The 17,866-nt window shown below is 37.6% G+C and overlaps 1 protein-coding gene across 9 annotated transcripts in view; it reads left to right on the top strand.

The window, feature by feature from the left end:
- Positions 1–17,866, top strand: part of tnk2b (tyrosine kinase, non-receptor, 2b) — a 192,678-nt gene that overhangs the window by 162,098 nt on the left and 12,714 nt on the right. For 8 of the 9 annotated variants that reach the window (XM_069897197.1, XM_069897195.1, XM_069897196.1 and 5 more), the window contains one exon: positions 3,002–4,458. In XM_069897197.1, the coding sequence (XP_069753298.1) occupies positions 3,002–4,458 (1,457 nt within the window). Of the gene's footprint in view, positions 1–3,001; positions 4,459–6,220; positions 7,230–17,866 lie in introns of those variants that run through there. The other variant, XM_069897200.1, reaches the window with a different exon arrangement.

The raw sequence follows: 17,866 nt of genomic DNA, 5'->3' as shown, positions 1-17,866 counted from the left end.
ACAAAAGACTATTTGGCCATAGGGGGCAGTTTATGTTGCAGCAAGGTGGCTCCACAAGGCAGGGACATCTAAACCAGGATGAGATCACAGGTTAACCTGAGATGAAGGTAAAGATCAGTGTCGCCATTGTGGTCAACTTGGTCAGAGAGGGTTGGAGTCAAAATGGAACCTTTGGGTGACTTGTTGCGATCTTCATCCCTACTGACTGCACAGACATTATGCCAACAAGCTGCTCCTTTTAATTTAATAACCCATTCCCATCCACATAATAGGAAGGCTCCTACAGTGTGAGGGAGTGTGTGAAGGCTGGTTGCAAAACATTTGTGTGGTTGTGGCACCTTTTTTTTTTATATGCTCTCGCTCCCCCTAACATTATAACCCAGCTATGTCCCTGCTCTGCATCATGAATGACACAGTTCTGACTAATGCACTATAAGCACGGACATTAGTTTGGTAAGGCAAAGGAAGGAAGTAGTATGGTGCACGTAGAATGTCACATCAGGTATTAGACCCACTGCTTAGCCTGGCCGAGGGCGCAAAATAATCTGGCACTGGTGTTGGATGGTATTTCCCTGATAATTGTAGTCCAACTCCAAAATTACGTTCATTTGTGTTTGATGAAGTGAGGGGAACATTGTTTTATCCACATCTTCAGTTCGTGATGATATTGGTGTCATGATGTCTATTTATAGGGGTCCTGTAGTATATGTTACAGCTCCAAAAATCCAACCTTTCACAGCATTGTAGGAGAACAATGTGGTGGAACTATGTCAAAATATATGATTGATAGAACATAGATTTCAACAATTAGACACAGCATTTTTTCGAAGGTGAACTGTCTTTGTGTGTTCTTGAGTAGTAGACAGATTGGGTGGAGAAGGGTAGCTTTTTAAACCAGAAAATCAGAGAACAAGCAAACACACCAACTGTTGAAAATATTGGACACATAGCAGGTTGGGCAACATTTGTGAAAGCAAAACAATATTTCAGCTCAAGGAAGGTTCTGATTAAGAGGCTTTGTCCTGAAATGTTAACTCTGCACTTTCTAAAGAATGCTACTTATTCTGCAGAGGGCTCCCAGTGTGTTTTGGTTTTATATATAGTTTTGAGAGTTTTCCTTGAGTTCCAAAAATAATTAACAATATTTGTACAGAAACAATATTTGTTATAATTTTTTTTAAATCAAAGTTTCAATTTTCAGCTCCGGCATTAACCGACTTCTTTGTTTCTGTTGTGAATGAGTAATCCCAAATACAGTTGTACAATAAACTTGGTATCTCAATTTCTCTACTTTTTTTCTGGTTTTTCAGTTGTACATATAATCACTCCATTTCCTGCATGCTGTGCCTGTGTGTGTTTTTAATCATAGAAAAGCAAATAAAAAAGACAATTTAACAGGTAGTGTCTCAAAAAGGACAGTGTGCTTTTCACCTGTTGCTTCTGACTGTAATTATAATCATAATTGTCTATTCTTTATGCATTCCGCTGTGTGACACAGACCAGGGAAACAAAAGAAAAAGACTTGCTCATCAGTGGCTTGACTTTCTGAAAAGGGAAATACAAATCTCTCATATATTTCCAGAGTTTTATTAATTTGCTTTAAGCATGTTCAGGGAGTTTAATTAAAAGGATGCATTTATATTATTATAATTCTAATTTTTTTGGTATCAGTTAGGCAAAATAAATATAAAAAGTGCACTCCCAAGAGGTACATTTCACGTTATTGTTATTTTCTGATTCAAGATCTTGTTAAATTTCATTTTATCCCTTAACAAGCTGAAACAATGTAGTGCATCTTGTTTTATTTATTATTCTCTGCAGATGTGCTGAATTTTGCCATTTTTTGTTGTTTGTTCAGTTCTGCAGAAAATAATTTTCACCACTGCAATAATTAAATTAATATTGATCCTTAGTTTCCTAGCTAATTGTTTATCTTGTGTCTCGAGAGCAGAATATAACAATGCTGAAGGCTGTTATGTTTGATAGCAGGTTTTTTTAAAATCTATGCTGAGGTCAGACTTCATCTCGAACGTACACTCCTATCAAATCAAAATCCAACTTGGCAAGATGTCTGGCAATATCAAAACCAAATGATGTGCAAAAATGCCTGCAACTGCTAAAAAGGCTTAGCTGAAGATTTTAAAAGATATCCATTGTCTTTAAACCATCCCAAAACAATCAGTGCAGAAAAGAACATTTAGAATGAAGGCCTTTTTCGTTTGTCACAAATTTATCACCCCCAACAGTAGAGTGTCTCAGAATTCTGCTGAACTTCAAACTAAAGCAGCACATTAAATCAAGGTGTTAATAGAGAATGCAGAGTTTTGTCATGGAAAGAGGGATGTAGACAAGGTTCATGAGTTGGCCAAAGAAATGTTAGAACTACACACATAATGAAAGATGCAGAAGGATGTGGTTGAAGGAAGAGAACCAGTGATTCGTCCCTGAGGGATGTAGATAATCCTCAAATAACAGGAAACCACATTAATATGGAGATAGTTGAGATATTGAAAGTATTGTCACTGGAACATGACTTTATTTCATAGTTTTTTACAATTGGGAAGCATCATACAGGGAAATGCATTTCTTTTTGTGCCTTGAGTTGCTGATAAAAATGGTTTTGAAATAGTTGGCAAATTTCATCATGAAGCAGTTGTTGAACTTCGCTGTTTCCCCAAAAGCTCAAACCATTGCAGGAAAATTAATTCCTTTTTGTAGTAAAAGAAGATACAAGGCTGTAGAAAGAGAGCAGAGGGGAGGAATAGTTTTATCAACACCAGAAAACCTTTGGCACAGATAGCTTGGGGTAAATGACTTCTTTACATGCAAGCATTTTATTGTGAAAATTTAGTGTCCATATCCACATAATATATGTTGATTAATCCCATTTATACTAATTTTTAATAAATATAAGTAATGAAATAAAAGCTTATTTAAAGGAGTAAACATTTTAACTTTAAAAAAAAATTTGAGATGATGAATCTTCTCTCCTCTATTTCAGAGCCGGTCTATGACCCTGTGATTGAGGAGGAAGCCACAGGCTCTTTACCTGTCAAAAAGCTCAGCCTAAAGAAACAGGGCCCAACAAAGTCACTGAAGCTCAATAAACCTGCAGCTCGTGTTTCTGCCACAAAGTTTGGAGAGAGGTCATCAGATTGGAGTAAATCATCAGTTCATTCAAATAATGAGGTGGCTCTGATTGACTTTGGAGATGATCAAACAGGTAACACTTCTTCTCCAATGCTGGAGAACACTATTCCTACACTGGCCAAGCTGGTTTTGGATTCATACTCACTCCTGGACAAGACACCACCACAGAGTCCAACCAGAACTTTGCCCAGACCTCTGCACCCTGTTCCTCTAGTTGACTGGGATTCAAAACCATTGCCTCCACCTCCAACCTATGATGATGTTGCTCAGGATGAAGATGACTTTGAAGTCTCATCCATTAATAGTCTGGATACTGTATTAATTGGTGAGCAGTCAAAGTATGGGGCCCCACAGTTGCCAAGAAATCAAGAATCAGGAGAAACTAATTATGCATTTGTACATGATACAGATGGCAAAGGAAAACTAAAAGTGGAGGATAATTTGTTCCTTCCACCAAGGCAAATGAGACAGACAACCTTCTCCCAGTCAGCTGAAATATTTGAGGAACTGCAACAGGAATGCATGAAACGACTTAATGTCCCTGTTATTTCAACTCCATCCTCCTCACCGAGTCCCATCTCCTTGTCAGTAACTGTATCTCCAACTATTTCTGATGATAAGCCTCAGATCCCACCACGGATTCCCATTCCTCCACGGCCTTTAAGAAGAAATGAGTTGGGCCGTTGGTCTGGTGAGTTATCACCTGCATCTGGAGGTGAAGAGGACAAGCCTCCACAAATTCCTCCCAGAGATCCATTGTCCCAGCCATCCTCAAGAACTCCAAGTCCCATGGCAATTCTGGTTAATTCTCCACAGCAAAGAACAACTGCAACTTCAATGGCAACATTAACTGTAGGTGCATATCTCTCAACATCTCCCAGCAAGTTAATGCCCACCACTCAGAGTTTTGCCTCCGATCCAAAATATGCTTCACCCAAAGTTATTCAAGCACAAGGAAAGGAAACCTCAAAGGGACCTTGTATCTTGCCAATAGTAAAGGATGGCAAGAAGGTGAGCAGCACCCATTATTATTTGCTTCCAGAGAGACCTTCTTACTTAGACAAATATGAAAAATTTTTCAAAGAGGCTGAGTGTGTGGATGAACTCTGTTCAAAAAAATCTGTGACCACAGCAACAGTGAGGCCGATGGTACAACACCCTGAATACAAAGCCAATTTTTCATCCAATAATAGCAATACTGGTCCTGGAATTACAGCAATCAAAAATTCTCAAAGTCTGCAGAAAATCTGTTTTGAGAGTTCCAATGGAAAAGCAGACTGTTGTACTCCAACGGATAAAATTAAAATAGTAAGTATATAGTAGTATAATTCAGATTTGGTAATAAATATCTGCATGGACAGCATAAAGGTATTAGTTTTGGTTCAAGATGATTCAGAACAGCTGGGATGCATAAACACAAGTCAAACTGTGCTATTTAGTCCTGACTGAATTTTGCATGTGTCCTGAAGACCAAAGTTTTCTAAGCAATTGATAGCATGTTCGTACCAGAGAACTTCATTAACTGTAGCAAGAAACATCGACATAAAACTTGGCGATATATCTTAATGGCATTTGGCTTCCTATGTTTGAGAGTGCTCACTGTATTACTGTTTTATAGTTTATAGTCTTGTTGACAGTTGAGCATAGGCTTAAAGCTTACACCTGGAGTTGACAAATTGGTAACACCACTAAACGTCATGCCACCTGGATAAGATCCAACAGTTTGGTGCAGAAAGTATTGAGTGATTAATAACCATAACCATATAACCATTTACGGACAGGTCAGCCTTTCAGATTGCTAAACCATCTGTCAGGTCTAGCAAAAAGTCATTGATCTGAAATATACCCAAATATTTCTGTTTTTTGCTGCTTGACTTGTACAATTCCTGATGTTCTGAATCTGTTAACAGTGGTGCTTTTATTACCATTAATTTTTAATTTCTATTCATTGATATTAGTTTCTGTATTTAATATTGCTATTTTTTAAGTAGCACTCTAAAATATTTTGATTAATTGAGAGCCGAGGGGTTGATCTGGTATGCATTTTGCAGCTTGCACATACCAAATGGGTGTAGTGGTTGCATGGAAATTAACTGCAACTTCTCCCATTTCTTTTGGTGTTTTCTCAACTGCCAAAGTGGCCTACAGGAGTGTAATGAAAGCTTAAGAACAATTTCAAGCCAAAATCAGATAGCTGTAATGTTGGCTAAAGAGACAGGGACATTTTGAGAGGGAATTCCTGAGCTTAGAGCTTTGTCAGGTCAAAGCATTGTTGGATTTGCAGAGGTACTAGAAAGGCCACAATTGATGAAGACATATCTCTGAGTTCTAAGGCAAAAGGGGAAAAGCCTTCGGAGTATTGAAAATCGAGGTGAAAACGTTAAAATGAGCTATTGCTTTTTAACAGAAGACAGTACAAGACAGAAAGCATGTTAGAGTGGGACATTATTGCCCATATCTCTGCACAAAACTATAATTTGAATGATCTCAACAAGGAGGATTAAAGACTGTACTCAAGTAGAGGAAGGGTGAAATCTCTGGTTCAGAAATGGTATTTGTGAGAAGGATTGAATCTAATGGGATCCGTTTTCTTGACATATTTCTGCTTGTACAGCCCAGGATATCATCCTACAATCTATCCGTTTAGAAACAAAATAAAGATCAAGACAGATGGTGGTGTCAGGATACCTGTTCTGTAATTGTATTACTAATGGCAGATCATCTATGGGAAAATGGGCCAAAATGAACACCTATAGTTTGGGGATTAAAAAAAACTATGTTTGTGATTTTCAAACTAAGACTTGACATATGAGAAAGCAAACCAGGTGCATACAGAACCATTTAACTGAGGGCAGAGGATTTCATAGTCAACAATGTCATAAACTCCAAAAATGGACAGTTTAAGAATTGATGGTGTTTATTTTACTCAATCACATAGGATGTCATTAGTATCTTTGATTATATCAATTTTATTGTTGTGGCTGGTGTTGCCACCTTTGTAAGTTGATAAATGGAATGTGTGCACTTTAAAACAAGATAGTGAAACTGATTTGGCTATTTTAATGCGCAGGGATTGTTTTGGTCCTGCCTACATGACAAGGCTAATGGAGTCAACAATGTTAACACTAAAGAAACTTTAACCAGTCAGTAGAGGTGAATTATTTGTGGAAGGATTGAAAGAAAAATACAGTAGAGGTAATTACATAGTTGAAGACAAAATATACACTATGGAGTTGTGTGCATTGAGGTCAACCACCCGGTCCTAATACTAGCGGCCATGTACATGCATTAAACGGCCAGTTAAAGGAACCAACTGTGTCTGAAAATGAAATCCTGCAACCACGGAGGTCTGCACCCAAGATGGTGGAATCTATGCACGGCAGTGGCCATGAGGGGGTTGAAAATTCTGAGGGAGGAGTGGACCGATGCAGGGCACCAGAAACGGGGAGAACACCGTAAGAAGTAAAGGAGATGACCCTAGAGGACAGTGACAAAGACAGCGTACCAGCGAGGCACTCAGTGGCTGAGGGACCCACAGAGGCTGCGGGAAGTTACCAACTTGCAGTTGGGAGACCCACATAGGCTGCGGGCTGCTAGAGACTTGCTCATGGAAGCCAGGATTTGAGAAGGTGCTGGGGGCAAGAAGACCTGAAGGACCTCAGGCACTGAAGACCTTCTGATCATATTTAAAATTTGGAACTGGAGCTTGGACTACCAATGAATTGAACAGGAGTCTGTACAGCTGCATTGGAGGCGAATCCACATGAAGGACACTCTTTCGCTTCTCTTTCTCTCTTCCTGTAAGAGCCAGTGGTGACTCTTCGTCTGCCTTATGCAGGCAGAAGGAAATTTTGTGTAATACATGTTCTGTACTATTACATGACAATAAAGGAATATTGGATCTTGAATAATGATCATTCCACACCTTAATCATGAACAATAGATTGTATTATGGGTATGGAATCATATAAATTTTCCTCAGAATTTTCTTAGGTCATGGCCCAAAAGATTTCTGCTTGGACAGTAATTGAGAGAAAGAATTGCACTGGCACGACTGAAACTTTCTTTTTGTACTAATGCAACTGTGAATATTTATTTATTTGTACATTTATGTTTATTTTCACTTTTCCTGTCTCATGGCGTAATGTGGTCATTTAAAATTACTACTCTTGTTGATGGTATATTTGCGTACCTGTCTGTACCAAGTAAGAATTTTGATACTTATCAGTATTGTGCTTATGTATATGACAATAAACTCTCATAATCATACTTGGTCAAATCCTTGAAAAAATACATCAATGTCTCTCTTTCCCCCATATTTCCAAGGGTCTTTGCATTTATTATGTATACTTTAGTTTTACTTATCCACCCAAATATTTATCAAATTTTTAGGATTAAATTACATTTGTTATTTCTCTGAACAGTTTTATTCTGTAGTCAGACTGCCCTCCTTAACATCAACTACTTCACTAATCTTCATGTTATCAGCAGTTACTAATTATACTTTCTTCATTCACATTCAGATTATTTATAGCAAATGACAAGGAACTCTGTGTCAATCCCTGCAGAACACCACGGATCACAGGCTTCCAATTGCAAAACCTTGAGCATCAGGCAGATTCGCTGATTATGTTCAAAAGAGAGTTAGATAAGACTCTAGTGGACAAAGGAGTTAAGGGTTATGGGGATAAGGCTGGAAAGGGGTACTGATGGTAGTGATCAGCCATGATCTGTAAAATGGCGGTGCTGGCTCGATGGGCCGAAGGGCCTACTCCAGCTCCTATTGTCTATTGTCTGCCATGCTAACTATCCTTGATTAATTCCTGCCCATCCAAGTGCAGATTAATCCTGTCCATCGAATTTTTTCCCAATAAATTTTGCACCGCTGATGTTAGACTTGCTGGTTGGTAATTACCTGTCTTGTATCTGCTCCCTTTTCTCAATAAAGTTACCATATTCTCTATCTTTCAATCATCATGGGATTTTGTGCCGCCAAAGGTTTGAAAATTGTGTGGCAGTGCAAGCTCCCTCTTTGCCTTATGTAATACATTTCATAAGGATATTGGATTTATCTGTTAAGACATTAAATATCCTTTCCATTCTGATCATTTTCAATCTACGTGAACATCAGCACTTTTGACATTGAAAGAGAAGGAAATTCATTGATAAAGTAGAAGGAAAAGGTTTAGTTCTGAGGAACTCTTGTCAGAATCTTGAGTAAAAGCTGAAGTGCTTACAACCTTATTCAGCCAGAAATGGCAAGTAGATGATTTATCATAGCCTCCTTCTGTAATGGTCAATATAACAGAAAAAGGACTCCAACCATCATGAATCTTTCCAGTCAGGAGCTTCAGGTTGATTAACCTCCAATAGCCATAGCAGTTTTCCTCTATTTAAGATAGGACTCTAGTCATTTGAAATATTCTCCCCTTTGATGCTCATTGAATTCCATTTTATTTGGCTCTTTGATACACACTATCAAATACAGCCTTGATATCAAAAACTCTCTCCTTCACATCATTCCAGAATTGAGCTCGTTAGTTCAGGTTGGAGCATAATGGTCCTGACTTAACCCCAGACTGAGCATGTGGCACTGGACACCACCATCAGCAATGTCTTCTATTATTTTGCCTATGGTTGAAATCAGATTGACTGAAGGACCGGAGCAAATTTCCACATTGTTTTGGTTAAATGGCAGGTTGCCCATGTAGTGGAACAACTTGGCTTGAGACATTGCTCGTGAAAGCTTTTGTGCTCGAGTTTAAACACTATAGTTGGGATTTTGTCTGATCCCATATTTTGTTTTATCCAGTTTAGTCAGTTATTTCTTGATATTTGAGTGGAATGATTGAAGATGGTTCGAGTGTTTCTTCTTTTATATTGACAATTACAGAAGGAAACTAGGACGAATCATACACTTGCCATTTCTGGCTGGATAGTGCTTTGGCTTTGAGGAGTGGCTTTCTTCATTGACAATTGGGCTGTTCTTGGATTCACCAAGTCTTGTTAACTTCCACTTATGGAGCTTTGGTCTGAATCATTGGTTGTGCGATTGCTTGACAATTGTATGCACTTTTCTCTATTCAGGATTTGGCTAACTTCATTAGCTTGGCAACTTCACTTTCAGCTGTACTTGGTAGTGCTCTCTGCATATCCTTTTCCATTCCCTATTGAAACAAAATTGATCCTCTGGCTCGATTGTCATGCTATGGTGAGGGTATACATTATGGAAGTATACATACCTGGTGCTGATCTACAGTGGCCCATTATTCCCAGTTTTGAACTGCTAGATTTGTTCTCCTTTTATTCCATTTGATTTGAAGTGTTTGAACTATAAAGAAAATAAATCTGAATGACAACTTTACACGACATCAAAAAAAAATTCAACAACTGTAAATTGTTCCACCTGATTGAGAGAAATCTTTGTCTGATGACTTGTATTAAGGAGGCAATGAATGAGTTTGCGAATTGCCACCGGAACAAGAAGGTGGAATCTGAAGATAATTGACTTGCTTCAATGGTCCTTGTGTCTGGTTGCAGCAAAGAATTTGTTCAGTGCATGTGTATATTGTACTTGTGTGGATGATCGTCAGCTCATTATCAGTTATCATTAGATCATGTACATAGAGAGCAATGGTATAGGTTTTCCTGGCAACATTAAGTAAACCAACAAAGAAATTATGCTTTCAGGAGCCAAGGGAAATTATATGTTTGTATATCTGTTTGCATAATATAATTTGATTCTAGAAAATTGCTGCATTTGAAACTCCATTGATTTGATGCTCACCCTACTTGCATTATATTCAATACGACAACTGGAAGGTCACTGACAAGACCCAAAGCTGCTGTAATGACTTATGATACTCATGCTTATGCTTGTTTTTCTTGACAGATTCCTGGTACCTGATATCTCTTTATTAAGGTAACCAAATAAGAGTTTAAAAGGGTTTAAATTGTCAAAGGCAAGTCAAACTTACTATCATCTGATTGCACAAGGGTAACCCGACTGAACAGCGTTCTTCAGTCCTTTGCACAAGGGTAACCCAACTGAACAACGTTCTTCAGTCCTTTGCACAAGGGTGACCCGACTGAACAGCATTCTTCAGTCCTTTGCACAAGGGTGACCCGACTGAATGGCATTCTTCAGTCCTTTGCATAAGGGTGACCCGACTGAACGGCATTCTTCAGTCCTTTGCACAAGGGTGACCCGACTGGACAGCGTTCTTCAGTCCTTTGCACAAGGGTGACCCGACTGGACAGCGTTCTTCAGTCCTTTGCACAAGGGTGACCCGACTGAACAGCGTTCTTCAGTCCTTTGCACAAGGGTAACCCGACTGAACAGCGTTCTTCAGTCCTTTGCACGAGGGTGACCCGACTGAATGGCGTTCTTCAGTCTTTTGCACAAGGGTGACCCGACTGAATGGCGTTCTTCAGTCCTTTGCACAAGGGTGACCCGACTGAATGGTGTTCTTCAGTCCTTTGCACAAGGGTGACCCGACTGAACAGCGTTCTTCAGTCCTTTTTGCAAAACATGCAGAAACACAACCAAAAATAACATGCATATAGATCAGTAGTTCCCAACCTTTTACTTTCCACTCACATACCACTTTAAGTATTCCCTATGCCATAAGTGTTCTGTGATTAATAAGGGATTGCTTAAGGTGGTATGTAAGTGGAAAGGGAAGGTTGAGAATCACTGCTCTAGACCCAATTATTACTGAAATATTTTGCTTGAGAAAAATTTCCATTGGCCCATTTCCTTTCGAGTTATGAAACTGTGCACCTAACGAATCAATTTGGAACGATTAAAACAGTGGTTTTCAAACTTTTTCTTTCCACCCACATACCACCTTAAACAATCCCTTATTAATCACAGAACATTTATGGCATAGGGAATATTTAAAGTGGTATGTGAGTGGAAAGTAAAAGGTTGGGAACCACTGATATAGTTGGACAATATATAATGTGGACTAGTATTCATATATACAAATAAATAAACAAATATTGTTTCATAAATATGATGGTTAGTGTGAGCAGTTCCTTTGGTCATTCATCATTCTCACTGCCGTGGGAAGAAGCTATTTCGCAGCCTGGTGGTGCTGGCTCTGATACTCCTGTATCTTTTTCCCGATTGGAGCAAATGGAAGATGCTGAGTGTGAGGTGGAAGGGGTCCATGATGATTTTGTGCGCTCTCTTCGGAAAATGATCTCAATAGATCAGGTCAATGGTGAGGAGGGAGACTCCAGTGATCCTCTTTCTTTCAAAAATACATTCTTACAATTGGTCCAGACTTTCCCTGGAATTTAATCCCTTGAAACTAGGCATTGTTGAGCCTATTCAAAGGTTCCAGTGGATACCTTTTCTTCAGTAAACAAAACAAGTAATGTAATTGTTACTGATAATTGTCCTCAAACTTGTTTTACAAAAGATGCTAATTTGGACTCGTCCAACCTTTCAAAGATTTGTGAGGGTAGGGGAGTGGATGTTGTATTCCACATTAAGAGGCATTTAGACAACCACACAAACTGAGAGGGGAAGATATTTGATAGAGACAGATAAACTGAGAAAAAGGGGTAGCATCTTTACAAGGGACAGGGTGGAAAGAGCTGTAGTCCAGGTAGCTATGGGAGTCAGCAGGTTTGCAATTAATTTTTCTAGATCCATCTCCTGAGATGGAGAAAGAGAGGTCCAGGAATTGGGAGTGAGGTATCTGAAATAGTCCATGTGAATTTCAGAGTGCGGCATAAGTTGACAAAAAAGCACTGCAGGATACAAGATGCAGCACCAATGAAATCATCAATATAATGGCACAAGAGTTGGAGAGTGGCAATGGAATAGGTTTTGAATATGGACTACTCCACATAGCCAATGATGTCAGGCATTGTTCGGGTGCATGAATGTGCTCATGATCGCACTCTGATGCAGAGAAAATGGGAGGAATAGAAAGAAACATAATTATTATTATAATTTTTTTATTTTTCACACTGTGAACCATATCAACTAAAATATGTACAAACATATCTCATTAAATTTACATAGTGGTCTTTTCTCCCCTTTTTATACCCCCTTTCCCTCCCTCCCCTCCAAAACCCATAAATATTCAACATATACAATACAATAAAACAACACAAAGGAAAATAAACAAGAAAAATGTGTCATCTATTTATTACACACTGAATCTAGTCGTTTTGTCTTCTTATCATTTTCATTCTCATTTTAGGGGATGGAGATTGTAGGCAAGCTCTCTCTGATATGTTCCAAGTATGGTTCCCAAATTTGTTCAAACATTGTGACTTTATTTTTTAAATTATGTTATTTTTTTTCCAATGGAATACATTTATTCATTTCCATGTACCATTGCTGTATACTCATGCTCTCTTCCATTTTCCAAGTTGACATTATACATTTTGTGGCTATCGCTAAGGCTATCATAATGAATTTTTTTTGCACTTTATCCAATTTGAGGCCTAATTCTCTAGTTACGTTACTTAAAAGAAATATCTCTGTTTTTTTTTGGTATGTTATTTTTAGTAATTTTATTTAGTATCTGATTTAATTCTTCCCAAAACGTATTTACTTTCGTACATGCCCAAGTTGCATGTATTGTTCCCATTTCCTTCTTACAACAAAACCATCTATCCGATAATGTTGAATCCCATTTTTTAAATTTTTGAGGAGTAATATATACCCTGTGTAACCAATTATACTGTATCATGTGTAACCTCGTGTTTATTGTATTCTTCATAGTTCCAGAACATAACTTTTCCCATACTTCATTTTTTATCTTTATGTTTAGATCCTTTTCCCACTTCAGTGTAGGTTTATAGTTTATTTCATTTTCCTTATCTTGCATCTTAATGTACATGTTTGTTATAAATCTTTTGATTATCATTGTGTCTGTAATCACGTATTCAAAGCTGCTTCCTTCAGGTAATCTCAAGCTGTTTCCCAATTTATACTTTAAATAAGCTTTCAATTGATGATATGCAAACATTGTACCATGAGTTATTCCATATTTGTACTTCAACTGTTCAAATGTTAATAAATTATTTCCCAAAAAACAGTTTTCTATTCTTTTGATTCCTTTTCAGTAAAAGGGATTAGCGGATTTTGTGTCAGTAGTAATTTTGGTATTTGATAATTTGTTTTTTTCATTTCTAAGTGGACCTTCTTCCATGATGCAGTACTGATGAGTTTTTATATTGCATCAGCTTTTCATCTCACTTATAAAGTACAAGTTCTGGTACCTTTTCCCCTCTTTTATCTAGTTCTATTTTAGTCCAGTCTGGTTTTTCCCTTGTCTGATAAAAATCTGATAAATACCTTAATTGTGCGGCTCTATAATAATTTCTAAAATTTGGTAACTGTAAACCACCTTGATTATACCTCTCTGCTAATTTCTCTAACGCTACCCTTGGAGTCCTCCCTTTCCACAAGAATTTTCTTATTATTCTCTTTAGTTCCTTAAATAATTTTTCTGTTAAGGGAATTGGTAATGTTTGAAATAAGTATTGTATCCTTGGGAACACGTTCATTTTAATGCAGTTTACCCTCCCTATCAACGTTAGTGGTAATTCTTTCCAATGTTCTAAGTCTTCCTGCAATTTCTTTATTAGTGGCTGATAATTTAGTTTGTACAAGTGACTTCAGTTATTATCTAATCTGATTCCTAGGTATCAGATTGCTTGTGCTTGCCATTTAAATGGTGAATCTTTTTTAAATTCTGTATAGTCTGCATTACTTATTGGCATCACTTCACTTTTATTTGCGTTGATCTTGTACCCCGATATTTCTCCATATTCCTTCAATTTCTTATGTAATTCTTTTACTGATACCTCTGGTTCTGTTAGGTATACTATGATGTCATCTGCAAATAAGCTGATTTTATACTCCTCCTTTATTTTTATCCCTTTTATTTTATTTTATATTCTTATCAGTTCTGCCAAAGGTTCTATTGCTAAGGCGAACAATGAGGGGGACATCCCTGTCTAGTTGACTTACTTAATTTAAAGTGACTCGATACATATCCATTTACTGTTACCTTCACCAATGGTGCATTATACAATGCTTTAATCCAATTTATATATTTTTCTGGTAGATTGAACTTCTGTAATACTTTAAATAAGTAATTCCACTCTACTCTGTCAAAGGCATTTTCTGCGCCTAGAGCAACAGTCGCTGTTGGTTTCTTATTTCCTTGAACTGCGTGGATAAGATTAATAAGTTTGCAGACATTGTCCGCTATTCGTCTTTTCTTAATAAATCCAGTTTGATCTTGTTTTACTATTTTAGGTACACAATCGGCCCATCTGTTTGCTAATAATTTCGCTATTATCTTATAGTCTGAGTTAAGTAGAGATATTGGTCTATATGATGCTGGTGTTAATGAATCCTTCTCCGTCTTTGGTATTACTGTAATTATTGCTGTCTTATATGAATCTGGCAAGTTTTGTGTTTCTTCTATCTGGTTCATTACTTCCAGGAGAGGAGGAATTAATAACTCTTTAAATGTTTTATAAAATTCTATTGGAAATCCATCCTCTCCTGGTGTTTTATTGTTCGGCAGTTTTTAAAATATATCTTGTACTTCCTCTATTTCAAATGGTTTTATTAGTTTGTTTTATTCCTCTTCTTGCAATTTTGGCAGTTCAATTTTAGCTAAAAATTCCTCTATTTTATCATCTTTCCCCTCGTTCTCAGTTTGATACAATTATTCATAAAATTCCTTAAAATTTTCATTAATCTCTGTTGGATTATATGTAATTTGTACTTTTGCTTTGTTTTCATTCTGTTCTTCTCCACCTTGTACGTTTGTAATGTTACGCATTTAATTTTTTTGTCTGCCAATTCTCTCCTTTTATTTATATCATCCCTTTTTACTAATTCCTTTTCTGTATTTACTATCTCCCATTCCAACTGCTCTATTTCCCAATTGTAATCCTTTTTCATCTTAGTCACATAAGTTATTATCTGCCCTCTAATGAAGGCTTTCATTGCGTCCCATAATATAAATTTGTCTTTCACTGATCCTGTGTTTATTTCAAAATATGTTTTAATTTGGTGTTCAATAGACTCCCTAAATTCCTGTCTTTTAAGTAGCATGGAGTTTAATCTCCATCTCTATGTTCTTGGTGGGATGTCCTCCAGTTCTATTGCTAATAATAGGGGTGAATGATCTGATAGTAATCTAGCTTTATACTCAGTTTTCCTAACTCTCTCTTGAATATGGGCTGACAACAAAAACATATCAGTCTTTGAGTAAGTTTTGTGTCTTCTCAAATATATGAAAATTCCTTCTCTCTTGGGTGTTGCCTCCTCCGTATATCCATAAGTTTCATTTCCTGCATTGATTTAACCATAAATTTGGCTACTTTATTCTTTTTTCTTGTCTTTTGTCTTGTTTTATCCAACATTGGGTCCAAATTAAGGTTAAAATCGCCTCCTATCAATATATTTCCTTGTGTGTCTGCAATCTTCAAAAAAAAATCCTGCATAAACTTTTGATCCTCCTCGTTAGGTCCATATATTGAGCAAATTCCAAAATTCTGAGTATATCTGACACTTTATCATTGCATACCTCCCTGCCGGATCTATTATTTCCTCTTCTATTTTAATTGGTACATTTTTGTTAACTAGTATGGCTACACCTCTAGCTTTTGAATTATAGGATGCTGCCATTACGTGTCCTACCCAGTCTCTCTTTAGTTTGTTATGTTCTGCTTCAGTTAGATGCTTTTCCTGCACAAATGCTATATCTATTTTTTCCTTCTTCAACAAATTTAGTAGCCTCTTCCTTTTAATTTGGTTATGTATTTGATTAATGTTTATAGTCATATAGATCAACATGGTCATCTTATATCTTGCATGCACCTCTTTTCCACCTCCGCCACCTCCATCCCCCTTTTCCCCATTTTCATCTCTTAGTTTTCTCATTACATTTAATGTACAACAACATATTTAAGACATAAAGTACCCCTGCAGTTCCCACATCCACTAATACCTTAACCCCAAAAGTTTCCCCCCACTCTGAGTTGCCCCATACCCCTTGCCGGACAACCACAACTCCCCTTTTCATTTGGATTGCGATCTTGTTTGAGCGTCAACTGATTTAGGAGTGACGGTTATTCCCCCTCCACCCAGCCCTCTCCAGAAAACACTTTTTTTTAAAAACACATATAACAAAGCTCTTTCTCTTCTTTTTTTCCCTCTTTACTCCCTTCCTTCCCTTCTCTTTTCCCTCTAGTTCTTTACATATACATTGTTTTTATATCTTTATATATACTTTATCGTCGTTCTTCATTCTTGTTACATCTCATCATCTCTTCTCCTGTCCTGCAAATGTTTTGCGAATTCTTGCACTTTCTCTGGATCCGAGAACAGTCTGTTTTGCTCCCCGGGTATTTAAGCACGGCTGGATGTCTTAATGTGAATTTATAACTTTTTTTCCATAAAGTTGATTTCGCTGTATTAAATTCCTTCCTCCTTTTTAAGAGTTCAAAACTTGTGGACTTATGTCTGGGTAAAAAAATATTTTTTGACCCTTGTATTCCAATGGTTTATTATCTTCTCTAATTTTATTCCTTGCCCATTCCAGTATATTTTCTCTTGTCGTGTATCTCAAAAATTTTACTAAGATGGATCTTGGTTTTTGATGTGTCTGTGGCTTCGGAGCTAATGCTCTGTGTTCCCTTTCTATTTCCATTTCTTCCTGCATTTCTGTTGTTCCCAGGACCTTCGGGATCCATCCTTTTATAAATTCCTTCATATCTGTGCCTTTTTCACCCTCCTTCAGGCCCACTATTTTTATGTTGTTTCGCCTACTATAATTTTCCAACATATCAATTTTCTGAGATAACAACTCTTGTGTATCTTTAATTTTTTTGTCACTTTCTTCCAATTTTTCTCTTGTCATTCACTTCCATTTCCCGCTCTTCCACACTCTCTACTCTTTTCCCTATTTCTGTCATTACCAGTTCTAACCTTTGCATTTTATCTTCTGTTCTTTTCATTTTCCTTTTAATTGCATTAAACTCTCATGACAACCATTCTTTTAGTGGTCTCATTTGTTCTTCAAAAAAAGACTTTATCTATATCCTGTTCATCAGTTTTACCTTTTATTTCTTTGTCCATAAGTTTTACCTTCTATTTCTCTATGAAGATCTTGGTCTTCTTCTTCCTCTTCTTCTGTGTCTATACCTGTGTTTGTGTCTTCTTCTCTTCTTTTTGTCTGTGTCTCTTCTGTTTTTCCTGATGAGCTGCTTCTATTTCTTTGTTGGGCCACTTCTTTCTGGGCCTCTTGTTGCTGTTCCTCCCCTCCTGGGCTGCTCATCTGTTGTGCTTCCTGACTTTGGTCTTCTTGTCGATCTTCCCTCTGTCTGTATTCCACGTCTGTTTTGTCGCTCCCTCTTCTGCTGTCTTCCTTATCTTCTAGCTGAGGGCCCTGGTGTCAGGCATCCCTCAGCTGCTTGCTCTGTGACAGCCTGCACCTCTGCTGAGCCCCCCTCCCACCGTGTCCTCTTTCTATGATTGCGCACTGCGCAGTTTTGCTTGGCTCTGAGAGCCATTTTTGTAGTGCACCGGCTGGTGGGTCGCGACTCTGTAGGGCAGGCATTGACCTCGAGGGTCGGGTGCTCCTTGTCACCACAGCGTCCTGTTCCTTCCTGCAGGTAAGGCCTTCTTCTTTCTTCTCCGACGAGTTTTTTACTTTTTTTCCAG

This window comes from Narcine bancroftii, chromosome 9 (assembly GCF_036971445.1).
Source record: "Narcine bancroftii isolate sNarBan1 chromosome 9, sNarBan1.hap1, whole genome shotgun sequence".
Lineage (NCBI taxonomy): Eukaryota > Metazoa > Chordata > Chondrichthyes > Torpediniformes > Narcinidae > Narcine > Narcine bancroftii.
Note: the sequence above shows the minus strand (reverse complement) of the source record. Positions and strands in the feature narration are given on the sequence as shown.